We start from the raw sequence: 14,176 nt of genomic DNA, 5'->3' as shown, positions 1-14,176 counted from the left end.
TGTTTGAAAGTCGCAATTCAGGCTGCTGATAGAGCACAATTGGGATCACTTGGCCATGCTAAAATATTAGGAAACAACACTTCACTCGTACTGCAGCGAACTTTACGAACATGATTCACGAACAAGGACTGAAAATATGTAACGGTTGTTAAGACTGATAGTCTCTATCACGAATACTTGTGTTACTCAAGATTAAATCTTGGCGACTACACCTTCGAGAAAAATATTTTTAGGAACATTGCTGTCGAAAGATGAACCTTACAGGAAATTAGCAGCTTTAGTTTGGTACCCACGGTGCGCTGCTCTCCTTCTCTCTCTAGTTGGGCAGCGCTCGGATCTCCCTAAGCACTGCGCCCGAACTGCTACTGTTCTGAGGACACCCTGGTTGCATTTTAAATCTGCCTCTGAACATAGGAAGTAGACAGTGAAAGAGCGGAGAAAAAACTCAGAGGAGTCATCTAACCTCAGTATCTAGTTCAAATACAACCACAGTCTGTCTATGACAAAAATCACGAGTTAGTAGAACTGGTTCGCTCTGGTGAGTGCCTTCAGCAGACGTTTGACGTTAACGGCCATTCTCAGTGACGGCAGACCACTGGCCCACCTCGCCATACCAGTGGGTCTGGTGTGCTTTTAAGCATACGTTTATTTGTTGCTGCAATATTTTCTGTAGTCCTACCATGTTTCTTCCAGAACTAGTCACCCACCGCTACAATGTATGAACTGTGTTACTTTAATATTAGCGATATGACAATTTCTAATACATGCTACATAATCTTGTGTCGTCGAGTTGCTTAGTTACATCCTTCATAGATCAGATACACGGATTTTATCGAAATGAATTGGAACGAGTGAGTGTACAGACAATATATACACGATTTGTTTGTGAGTCTTGCTACAAGCAGCCATTTAGAGGTCGCTACGTGGCACACTGGCTTAAATGTAATAAGACTAACTATATTAGTCTTTAATATCACTCGTGTAACTAGTGATGCACTTCAATTTCTAATTGTAATTTTTTTAGCTCAACATGTTACCACTAGCTTTTACTGCTACACCGTCTCATTTGACAGAACCCTTAATATGTATGTCATGGAGAAAAATTCTAGGCCTTCTTTTTCGTTTGTCTACTTCGATATAACTGCTGAACGATAAATAATACGAATTATATTGATATGGAAATTTCTATAAACAAACTTTTCTGAGTCAACTATAGAGACAAATGCTACTTAGTCGAAAACTGAAATTTCGAGAACCGTGGCTGAAATAATTTGAGGTTTATAATTTAAACAGAAATCAGCCACAAGTACAGTTTAAAAATGTTTTTTTGAATCAAACAATGATCGGTTTCGGATTTCTTACAAAGTATGTTACTCATGTGAAGCTGGGTTATACTTTGTAAATGTTTATCGTGTGTGCTGCCATTAAACATAAAAGTCTGGTGTAAAGTCTTTTCCAATGAACTTAACAGCACTCACATATTGCTCGTCCACTTATGTGTTGTTTTTAAAGTTCATAAAAAACACACGGCCATTTCGTCCAGCAAAATCATAAAGCACGTACGTTTTCAACAAACTACATACAGTATTTTACTAACTTTCAAACATTTTCATAAATATTTTTATAGAGGTCAAAAGAGCTGTATCTCTAATAACTATTACAATATAGTGTACAAAAATACTTTCTGTCTATCCTAGTGCTGCAAACAAATTACGAATACCAAACTAGGCCCAAGCAAGAAAACAAGGAAATCCCTAAGAACGATCTGAAGACGGATTTTTAAGAAATCCGAAATCGGTCATGATTTGATTTTAATAAACTTTTTAAAATCATTCTTGTGGCTGTTTACAGTCTCCGTTATAAACCTCATAGAGACAAATGTTTTACAGTGATGACTAAACATCATAAAATCACTGAAGTGTAGCCAACAATCAGCTAAATACATAATACTATAAATTAATATTATGTGTACAGAGTCAGTCTTAGACTCTCAACAGTAGGCATCTAAGCTTTATGGTACTAAGTTGAAAACGTTATGAATGTCTCAAAGAGCAATGCCATTCCAAAATAGGCCCAAGCAAGAATCACAGAATTAAAACACAGTTTTAATCTGCTAGGAAGTTTCATATCAGCGCACACGCCACTGCAGAGTGATCATCTCATTCTAGTCCATAGTTAATTCAAACCCGGATATGTATCACGGACAATAAGCTGGTAAGTAACGAACAGTTCATATATGGTCTTGTATGGCTAAGAGTCAGATGAGGGAAACGAACTACCTTGTTTCCAGAAAACAATTCTAGCAAAATGTTCTCTGAACTATCCTTCGTCACGTTATACAACATTTTTGACATTGTGGTTGGTATTTGAGAGTGATCACTATTTCGAATAGATGGAATCCATGGTAGCATCTAATAGCGCCAACATCATCTCATCTGATTTTCGTCTGTAGGGCAGTATTCACCTCTACAGTGTTTCACGCAAACTCAGCCAGGAATATGATTCAAATTGAGCGAGACCCCCAACGACTTCTCGATAATCGACATGTTACTGCCAGCATCAGGGAAATCATTTCACCAGCAGGTACCTTTTTCTTGATGCTAGGGGTTTCCTCGACCAACGGCCTTGCCACAGTGGTAACACCACTCCCCATCAGATCACCGAAGTTAAGCGCTGTCGGGCTGGGTTAGCACTTGGATGGTGACCATCCGGTCTGCCGAGCGCTGTTGGCAAGCGGGATACACTCAGTCCTTGTGGGCAAATTAAGGAGCTATTTGATTTAGAAGTAGCGGCTCGGTCTCGTAAATTGACATACGGTCGGAAGAGCGGTGTGCTGACCACATCCCCCTCCCTATCCACATTCAGTGACGCTTGTGGGCTGAGGATGACACGGCGGCCGGTCGGTGCCGTTGGGCCTTCATGGTCTGTTCAGGCCGAGTTTATTTTTGTTTTTAGGGGTTTCCTGGAAAAGGGAGTTCATGCACACAGCGCAGCAGAAGCTGGTGAACTGTGAGGTCAAAGAACAAAACACTTGGTGGGAATATTTCAGCGCTTAGAGAATACTCGATGGCCGTCTACGGAAACACACTGTCTTGCGAATGTCTATCACCCAAACCAAAGTATCACGTTGTGGGCCAATTTCAGGTTTACAACTTTGCCAGTTACACATGCAACACTGCAGTTGAACTGTTACTGCACGAGTTAGAATTTCACAGCACGAGCAACAGCATTCACGTAAGAATCATTTTTGGTTCTCGTTCTTATTCCGTAACTTGGTAATGATGCACTTTTCTGAAGGACGAAGAATAGTGATCCCTCGTTTGACAACGTACGTCGGGTTTCTGCACTGCCTTATACATCTTATCGTTGCCATTCATAAGAGGCTGCTCAGTCCGCACTGGAAATATGTAATTCTAATCATTTATGTTCGACACGTCGGTAGTGTTCAGTGCACGTGTGGTACCGATTTATAGTTCTACGAACATCTTAAAAACAGTTGTAACAGACTAGTCTGACAGAAATACGTCTCTGGTGTACTCGGCTTTGAGTAAACTTCATATGAGTGGAGTGTGTCTGCACAGCAGATTTATGGGTAACGGACCATCGCTTCAGCGATAGGTTTCTGAGCTCGAGCTAATGTGTGTTACTGTTTTACCGCCACATGAGAAGAACGCTAAGGCGTCCACGGAATTTCTTCGCTCTAGACAGCACGGTATGCGGGGCTTTGTCTGAAAGTTTGTTTAGGAAACATGGCCGACGGACGTGACGATACTCACCTGTCAGACCAGCACAGCGCCTCTTCCTGGTACCTGAAACACAAAACACTTTGGTGAGGAAAGTACGGATCCACACGAAATCTTAACGAGAGACATTTTGTGAGAAGACATGCATGCATATTATAGCAGTATCACCAGCAAATTTCTAAGAAGAGTGGTTCTTGCTAATTTTCAAATTTATAGAGGGCCAAAGACTGTCAGCACTTGTGTTTCATTTATTAAGAGTGACTGCAAATAGGAGAAAATTCAAAAAAATTAATTAACTTGACCCTTACACCGAAAAGAGGTGTAAGTTTTTGTTTTTTTGAATAAACGATTTTTTTGCATGTAAGAGTACTGTTCTTTACACATGCACCAGATATCAAGAAGTGAAGTAAGTGAAACGAAGTGGGGGGGGGGGGGGGAGGGAGGGGGAGAGAGAGAGAGAGAGAGAGAGAGAGAGAGAGAGAGAGAGAGAGAGAGAGAGTGTGTGTGTGTGTGTGTGTGTGTGTGTGTGTGTGTGTGTGTGTGTCCACAGTGGAAGGATGAATGTAATGAAACGCGAAAAATACATTTATTACGGTTCAGTGGATACCTTCCACACAACATATGGAAGGACTAAGCAAATTTTCGATAGAGAAGTGAAACATTCACTGCTGCGACTGACGGCGCATTAATTACGTGAAAAGGTGGAGTGGAGGTAAAATGGTGAAGTCAGAGTTGGGAAGAGCTGCGCTCATATCGAAAGATAGCCTCACTATTTAGGTTCAATGTTTTCCTTATATCAGTCTGCAGGAAAACCCTTTAATACACTAACGCTAATTTCTTCCGCGAACAATAGCGAACTGCTTCCGATAAGCCTCCCACTTGCCCGAACGGCAACAAGCAAACAATTCCTCATAATATTTACAACAGTGACACATAAATTATTGTTCTCCGTTAGTTATAATTTGTATTTATGTACTTTTTGTAATAAGATGCCTCTCACACTACATAAAAGGAAAAAGAAAAGGCGCAGAACACTAATTTGCTGGAAGTCAAAGGTTGGCTATTATGAGGCGATGAGACACACATATATAACTGCAGGTCACCTCAAGAGCTTTAATTAGATTTTGACCTACCTACTTATTATTCACGTCACTCTATTGTCTGCGTGGGTCTTCTGTATCCACAATATGTAATGGACGCCACTTAATCTTTGTGGCTAGTAACTCCGTTTGTATCAACAAAGTGATTGTAAACTATTGCCGAACCAGCTTTTAAAACGGGTAAGACACTGAAATGCTGAGACGGTTTCTTTCGACAGCTAATAGCCGACGCCCTCCCGTATCCCTCTCATATTGAGATAGAATTGAGTTCCGATTTGCGATCGCTTAGCCACCAAGAGAACTAAAAAAAATGTTCAAATGTGTGTGGAATCTTATGGGACTTAACTGCTAAGGTCATCAGTCCCTAAGCTTTCACACTACTTAACCTGAATTTCCTAAGGACAAACACACACACCCATGCCCGAGAGAGGACTCGAACCTCCGCCGGGATCAGCCGCCTAAGACCGCTCGGCTAATCCCGCGCGGTCCCAGAGAACTGTCGTGATTTTCTTAAACTACTTAAGCCGAATGCAGAGACAGTTCCTTAGCAAAACCAACGTGAGTTTCATGTTCTATCATTGTACAGAGGAGTACTCAGCCTCCAATGACATTGCCGCCCTCTCCACGTTTGTGTTTCATTCCTGATTTTATTCGCACCTTTCTCCAAAGCCAAACCTGCCTCTTAACAGTCCGCTCTTATATCCGTAGAAAACCTTGTTATGGAATTTTAAAATTACATTTCGTGCTCACGACGTTAGGAATGGATTTCTGCGTCTGAAAACTTTACTTTTTGCTGTTAAAGTATCTGCTTTGTTTTAAATGAAAGAACCACTACTGATATCTCTTCGGTTTTGATTGGCATCCCGCGTTCTTTGTGGGCATAATGATGAAATCTTTCATCGCCGAACACATGATGGCCATTTGTATCCTACAGTATCTCTTTCATATTTCGAGCTGTAATTCACTTGACATTTGATTTCCAAAGATCATCGTTGTATAAACATTTAAAGAGATTGCAGAAGTAATGTGGAGCGAAACTGAATGGAGCTAAATTGAGCAGCTAGTCACCTTCACCGGCAGTGCTTTCGATATCAGCTGGCTTCATACCCAACATTTTTGTGTCGGGGTCAGCCAACGACTGTGAAGAGCACGTAAACTAACCGGCTTGGTTGCCAGTCGAGTGCTCCAACTGACGTCAGCACGCTTCATCAGCGTCAGATAAACTCATGCAAGAGTTCGTTCAGTGCAGCTGGTATACCTCATATGGTTTATAGTCTGGCGTGTTCTGTACGATTACCAGCGACACTCTGCCCACACATTCAAATATCGCTTGTATATCAGACGTTCATTCCTGTGTGTGTTTTTTGCGACTCTTTTCACTTATGAGTTTAAATGCGTCAGTGGATCTGCTTCGATTTGTGGTATAACCATGCCAGCTGTGTCTGTCACAGTTAAATTTGTCATTCCACTGAGACTCTCGCATTCTAGTAAGTGTGTCGATAGGTAATGGTGTGATTTCTTTGTTAGCAATGTACCATTCCCGTGCAACCTATAGATTAACGTGTGCGTAACTTCTCAGTAGCAAATGCCTTAAGAGTTCTGGAAGAAGTCTGATTGAATATTTGTCAACACATGTCGTTTCAACACGTTGACTCATAATCATATCTAGTTTTCAACCAGAATACATATTTATCGATATTGGACAGAAAGTAATTTGACTAAGAGAGCGAAATGCTTTTGAATTCACGATGGCTGTATTCGACCGAACCAGGTCGGACAGCTTAATGCTCAGCGCGGTAGCTTACGAGACAGGAAGGTGAGCCAGACGCATGTCGGTTCAAATGGCTCTGAACACTATGGGACTTAACATCTGAGGTCATCAGTCCCCTAGACTTAGAACTACATAAACCTAACTAACCTAAGGACATCACACACATCCATGCCCGAGACAGGATTCGAACCAGCGACCGTAGCGGTATCGCGGTTCCCGACTGAAGTGCCTAGAACCGCTCGGCCACTCCGGCCGGCACGCATGTCGGATTAGCGCTAAGCTACACAAGCAGGTTTCAAAGTTGATATAAATATAAATTTTCCCAGCTAGTGAAAATAGTGGACGCCGTACGATGGGATGAAAGTGAGGAGAGAGAGATGGTCGTATTAAATCTACTGAATGAACCCTATTTACAAGATCGCGATGGAATCATAAGATCAATTTGTGTTATTCCTTTTTCAGTTCTTCTTCTGTGGCTCTACTGTTCGTTGTGAACCTTCGCCTCCTCAACAGTTCGCCGGCAACCATCATAATCAAATGCTCGAGCTTTCATCCTCTACAGCTCATCTTCTGCGGGTCCTCCTTGACTACACCCATCCAGCTGGCTCTCTGTCGACACCATCTTCTTGGAACCCCTATATCTCTTCTAATATCTTTATCTTCCACTTCACTCACGCATGCCATGTGCTCGTCCATCAAAATCTCGCTATTTTCACTTTTCTTCTAATAGGTGAGTCTTTACACACAGCGTCCAGCACACGACTGTGCACCTCCTCCATCTTCGTCTTTCACAGTTTGGGCCACGATTCTTCGAAGTACCGGTCTTTGAAAGCCATGCAGAATTATAATATCTTTTGAGATTAATGACCAAGTTTCCGAGGCATATGTGTGTACTGGTAGTATAAGCGTTTTGTTACCAATTAATCTGCCGATTATTCTTTCTTGATTTTACAAGAGGTGTAATTTTAATGAGTGACTGTCGACTGTATCCGGACACCCATATGTAATGCGGAACTGAGCACCAGATGTCACGAGAGGCGCATCCGTCAGTATGAAAGGACGCGAGTGGTAGTGTGATGTTGGTAGAGAAGCAAAAACAGCAGAATGGGTCGGTCAGGAGAGCTCAGTAACTTCGAACGTCGACTAGTGACTGGATGTCACCTGAGTAACAAATCCACCAGGGACATTTCAACCCTCCTAATGCTGCACAAGTCGGCTGTTAGTGGTGTAACTGTGATGTGGAAACGCGAAGAAACAACCACTGTTAAACGAGGCAGACTTATGTACTGATGGATAGGGGTGGTTGTAAGATATCGCATGAAATCAGTAGAAAGAAAGACGCTTGAGTTCCAGAGCTATACCAGCAGCCCACCTAGCCTTGGAAGTTAATGAGAATAGGGTACAATGGGCGAGCAGCTCCTCATACGCCTTACATTTCTGCAGTCAGTGCTATGCGACGCTTGCGGTGGTGTAAAGAGTGACGCCACTGGGCAGTGGATGATTGGAAACGAGTGGGCGTTAACATTACTTAAACGGACTGGCCTGTACAGAGACCCGACCTCAAGCGAATGGAACACCTTTGGGATTAGTTAGAACGTCGACTTCACTTCAGACCCCAGCGTTTAACACCACTGCCTTCTTTGGTTTCGGCTCCTGAGGAAGAATGGGCTGCTATTGAAATATTCAGATCCCTCACTGACAGCGTTCCCAGCAGAACTCATGCTGACACAGAGGGGAAGGGTGGACACACCACACATTGTATTAACATCCACTGACAGATGTACGGGTATTTTTGTTTACATAGTGTATTTTAAGTGTCGAACTGTCTGAAACGTATAATTTCCCACCGTTATTCAAGGTGGCATTTTCTTAAATGCTTTCCCAGCCGTCTTATATTATGTTTTCTGCTAACAGATACTTCTACTAAATGAATCAAATTTGTGATTAACAAAAGGTCGGATTAAGAGCTATTTTTAAAAGAATCTTTAGACTATCATGAAAATATCTGTAATGTGGTGCAACAGGTAACGAGGCAGACGACGGGAGATTGGAAAGTATTGCAGATAAACCCCAAAAGTGCAGTATGTACTATACGTAACGGGGGTTTCAGATAGAGATGGAAGACCGGAAGACTTGAAGATCGATAGATAGTAGGACAAAAAGGACCCCGCAGAGTGTATTACGGAAAGAGCGGCGGAGGAAGACAGCAGCAACTAAATCACGGAGTAATTTCGAGGCGCGACAGCGGCGACTGTGAAATACGTGCCGAGTGGACAATGCCGCGGCGGGATGCCTTCGCGCCGAAATATGAATTAGACGTCGCGCCGCGCCGTAAAACACGCCCGACGCGCCTGCTGTTTTCTATTCAATCAGAGCGTGAGCATGCGTCGTATATTTGCCAAGCCGGAGTCTTCAAAACACACCCGAGGCTTGTTGACGGGTGATAAGTGGTGGCACGTATGGCACCCCACGTTCCACTCACACTAAGGGGAGCTTTGACCCAGCACTTTTTCTTTGCGCACGAGACGGACCCACTGTGGAGTCGTGTTAAGAAATGCAAGGACGTTTAGCCAATAGGACTGTACATTAGCTAGAGGCTACACACTCTGTTTTACTCTGCCAGGAAGTTTCGAAAGCGTGCACTCTCTATTGCAGTGTAAGAGATTCATTCTGCAAAACAGTTGCCTAAGATGCGGCTGATCCATTTCTCTGCAGCATTCTTTCTCCCACGAGTAGTACTCTCGCAGGGTATTCAGTAGGGATTCTATGAACTTTGGAAGGAAGAAAAGATGAACTGGTCAACGTGGGGCTGTGAGGGCTTGGCTGAATAGCTCAGTTGCTAAGATCATTGCCCGCGGAAGACAACGCTCCGGGATCGAGTCCCAGTCAGGCACAGTTTTAATTTGTCAGGAATTTTCAAAACCGCGTTCATTCCACTGTGCCGGCCGGGGTGGCCGAGCGGTTCTAGGCACTACAGTCTGGAACCGCGCGACCGCTACGGTCGCAGGTTCGAATCCTGCCTCGGGCATGGGTGTGTGTGATGTCCTTAGGTTAGTTAGGTTTAAGTAGTTCTAAGTTCTAGGGGACTGATGACCTCAGAAGTTAAGTCCCATAGTTCTCTGAGCCATTTGAACCATTCCATTGTAGAAAGAGAAAGTCATTGTGCACATTAACTGCTAGCCGGTGGAAGGAAGTTACCGGTGTACGTTGCGAACACCCTCGGCCTGGTTCACGACTAGCTGCATAGTATGTTGTAACACTCCCGCCGAAGTAGCAATATTACATTACTCACCTTCTCATCACCAATTCAAATGCTATCCTACTTTACCCTCCAACTATGTGTTACAAGTTTCTATTACCTGCGTAACTATTTGCATCAATTTTCATTATACAGGGTGTTTCAAAAAGAATATACGTATTACAAAGTATTATTTTGTCCAAACTATCGATCGCTGTGCCTCGACTCGGCTACTGGAGAAACGATTACATAGTCTAGTTTATATTAATAGCCGCTATATGTCAGTTGTCTTCTGATTTGCTTGGTGACGCGCGGGATTAGCCGAGCGGTCTAAGGCGCTGCGATCATGGACGGTGCGGCTGGTCCCGGCGGAGGTTCGAGTCCTCCCTTGGGCATGGGTGTGTGTGTTTCAGGTTGAGGTACCAAATTGATGCTCCGAATGGGTGGAACATTCGCAGATGGTATCGACAGTTTCTAGATATAGGATGTGTATGTAAAGTAAAGAGTCCTGGCCGCCCTCATGTTCCGGAAGAAAATGTTGCACGAATTCAAACTGCTGTCCAACGTAGTCCTTCAAAATCAACTCGTCGTGCCAGACGGGAGCTGTAAATGCCTACAACAACTATTTGGCGTGATTTGAGACGTAGGTTGGTTATGGAGCCGTACAAGTTACAGCTGTTACAAGCTCTGTGTCCTGATGACAAACGCAAACGTGTGGCATTTTGTAACGAGATTCTTGATGCTACTGACAATGATAACACTTCCACACAGCGCATCATGTTCAGTGATGAAGCGACTTTCGATGTTAGTGGTCAGGTAAACAAACACAATGTTCGAATTAGGGGCCTACAGAACCCACATGCAGCCATTGGACATGTACGAGGTCAATGTGTTTTGTGCGATATCCCGATCATCTGTTTACGGCCCATTCTTGTTTGATGGAAACACGGTTAACGGTCAGCAGTATCTCGTTATGTTACAAAACTGATTTTTCCGAGGCTGCACGAAGACAACTTCATTTTTCAACAAGACGGGGCACCCCCTCACTGGAGTCGCCAAGTGCGTGAATATCTGAATGAAACTCTATCGAACCGTTGGATTGGTCGTCAAGAAGCTGGCGACTTAAAATGTCTGAGCTGGGCTCCACGGTAACCGTATTTGATACCTTCTGACTTCTTTCTGTGAGGTTTCCTTAAAGACAACGTTTATGTACCACCACTCCCACAGAACCTGGAAGACTTGAACAACCGGATCCGTACTGCCATAACATCAATGACGAAGGACATGCTTGCCCGAATATGGGAGGAATTTGAGTATCGATGTGATACTGTTCGTGTCGCTGATGGAGGACATATTTAACACCTGGAATCTGAACTTGAGAGGTTCATAAATATGTGTGTGAAGTTTCATATTCGTATGTCTTAAAGTTTAATAAATATATGCATTACAAATAGGTATATTCTTTTTGAAACTCCCTGTACTTTGAGAATATATTTAGGATCGGATAATGACGCGCACAATGAAGGCTTCAGTTTAGAACAGTCAGTTACGGGTAACAAGTTTTCCATTTATTGCTTCATTTGTTACTCAAACACCAATAATCGACAATTGACACCCACTGAAAAATGAATTTCTGCCATGACCATTACTGAATTATTTCAGACTGGGAATTAATACCAATGGTTACACTAATAACGCGAACAATAACGATGATTCACAGAACATTGTTGAGGTAAACATTACTTTTACTGCTGGATACAGTGGAATCAGTTGTTACTACATGGCTGTTGATGGTTCAGTATTCAACCAAATGAAACAAAAAGCTTAAGAACAGTGCCAAAAAATTGCACACATCTGTGACGTGTGAGATGACAGGATCCAGACAACGTGAACGTAGCAAGCCACGGAGAAAGAATTCCTGAAGAAATCACAGGTTTCCAGCTCAACTAACGAAAGAATGTTTTTGGTCTTCTCATTGATGTTATCGTAGAGCAGTAGCACGGTAAGAAAAAGGCTAGATAAGGGAAACACCTGTGGCCTTCTTGAAGGAATATTCCAAGCATTCGCCAGAAATATTTTAAGGAAACCACTGAAACACTGAATCACGGTACTAGTCTAAATTTGAACCGTATTTTTTCAAAATGCAACCGTCTCTAAAGAGCTCCTCATCGACTGGACGTCAAATCTTCATCTTACTTCATTTTTCTTCAACAATTAGAGATTAGCGGCTTAGCTACTGCGCCACCTTACGGCGTTTTCAAATGTCTTGTGACGAAGAAACGAATTACGCAACTGCTCTTCGTGCCCTTCGTCAGCACGTTAACTGCTGGAGTGGTGGAATGTAGGGCTAGCAAGTAGATTTCCTAGTTGAGAAAACCGAAGTTCAATTAACAGCTCAGGGCTCCTAATTTACGCTGTCGATTGTGCCCCTAAATTACTTTACACGGGCGCTGCGGAGATGGCAGCGGCGGTAGATGGCTCCTGCCCATTTCCAGCTCACACACAAAAAAGGCGGATGCGTTTCGCTTCCAGTAAGCGCATCGTCGTGCATGAGTAATCAGATCCCAGGCTTCGCCGATGAGCTTAGGCTGTGTTTTGTACAGCTCTTCGAGCGGTTAGCATGCTTCTATTGTTTAAATTGTGGGAATATTTTATTTTGAAAATAGTCTGTCACATCTTGATTGTGTGATAGTTCATGTGAATAAACCCTATGATAGCTGATTGGTAGAACGCACCGGAAAAAATATCAGTATATTACTCCTAAAGTGTCGTTATTCAGTAAGTTCTTTACAAAGTGTGTGAATTTTCTTACGGAAGCAGTTTGTATATGAAGTTCAAATCAAATGGCTCTGAGCACTATGGGACTTAACTTCTGGGGTCATCAGTCCCCTAGAACTTAGAACTACTTCAACCTAAGGACATCACATACATCCATGCCCGAAGCAGGATTCGAACCTGCGACCGTAGCGGTCGCTCGGTTCCAGACTGAAGCGCCTAGAACCGCTCGGCCACAACGGCCGGCTATATGAAGTCAAGTCATCGCCACGACATGGGATTTTCAGGTGGAAGCAGCTTCCGCTGAATACGTATGTAGTTACATATTGACCAACTATCGTCTTTTCTAACGTAACAGTTTCTAACTATCACTAATTGTTGATTGAAGGTCGTAACTAGCAGAAACCGGGTGTAGGCTTCTATATCCATATCAGAATTCAACCGTTGAAAAACGAGAAGTCTGGCCAAACAGTTGGTAACTTTTTAAAAGCGTTTGTTTCATGCACAATACTAGTGATTTTTCCTCCCATTATCATTAAACTTTTGTGACTCAGTAGTGTCTCACTATCTTTCAGTGTTAAAGGAATAGATTACCCCGGAGTTTAGCCATTACAGTGAACTCAAAAACTTAAATAAAAATGTCATTACTACACAAAGAAAGACAATCTAGTTTTCTCCTCGTTCTGGAGCGAAATTGAATCATATATCCTTGGTTTAGCCTGTAAATTAACGAACATTTTTTGAATATACGAACTACAAGTTGTTCTATAATGAAGACTGGCGCCAAATGTATCACTCACAAACAGTTCTTCATTTCAGTTTTTTAACACTCGATAGTTCGGAAACATCGGTAAATGAACAATCTGCAACAAGAAAATTATCTAATTCCATTACCACTCATTCGTTTCAATGTGCACAACAGTGGTACCAACTGTGAAAAACTCAATTCCGTGGAGTAGTTACAAGCCTCGTAACCTTAGTTTCCCGATATCGCTCGTATGACTCGGCCGAGACCTTGGTTGTAAGAAGTCTGCATTTTGGTTGTTCAGAAAGCATTCCATCTCGGAATTCACCTCCTCGTCATTCATGTCACGCAGTGGTTTGTTCATCTGTCCAATGGGGAAGAAGTCATTGGGTTCCATGTCGGTTGAAGAGGAGTGGGGAAGCAAAATTTGATAGCCCAAAGGAGCAGCATGTGTGACTACGTCCTGTGCAGGATGAGGGTTGTTGTAGAGGAAAAGCATCCCCTTCGACATATTGCTGCGATGTTTCGTCTTGACAGTCTCCTGTACCCTCCTCGGCAGATTTTGGTTGCGTGCTCCTATGACGATTGACCCTTCTAAGCTTGATCTGTTAGCACCAAACCGTGGCAGTGCCAATACAAACTCAGCGTCACCTTGGCCGATAACGGTTCGGTTTTCGCCTTTTATGACTGTGGTGAGGCCACATATCGTCATTGATTGTTTTATCTCTTTGTCTCTAGATCATAGTGATACACTCAACACTTGTCCACATTGTTTAGTTGGCTAAAGAGACATCTAGACTGGCC

General features: G+C 42.9%; 1 protein-coding gene across 1 annotated transcript in view; it reads right to left on the bottom strand.

The window, feature by feature from the left end:
• LOC124722403 overlaps positions 1 to 14,176 on the bottom strand; it is a 439,721-nt gene that overhangs the window by 232,389 nt on the left and 193,156 nt on the right. Inside the window, exon 3 of the mRNA XM_047247572.1 lies at positions 3,777 to 3,809. Within this exon, the coding sequence (XP_047103528.1) occupies positions 3,777 to 3,809 (33 nt within the window). The remainder of the gene's footprint in view (positions 1 to 3,776; positions 3,810 to 14,176) is intronic.

The sequence above is a fragment of the Schistocerca piceifrons genome, chromosome X, assembly GCF_021461385.2.
Source record: "Schistocerca piceifrons isolate TAMUIC-IGC-003096 chromosome X, iqSchPice1.1, whole genome shotgun sequence".
NCBI classification, from domain to species: domain Eukaryota; kingdom Metazoa; phylum Arthropoda; class Insecta; order Orthoptera; family Acrididae; genus Schistocerca; species Schistocerca piceifrons.
Note: the sequence above shows the minus strand (reverse complement) of the source record. Positions and strands in the feature narration are given on the sequence as shown.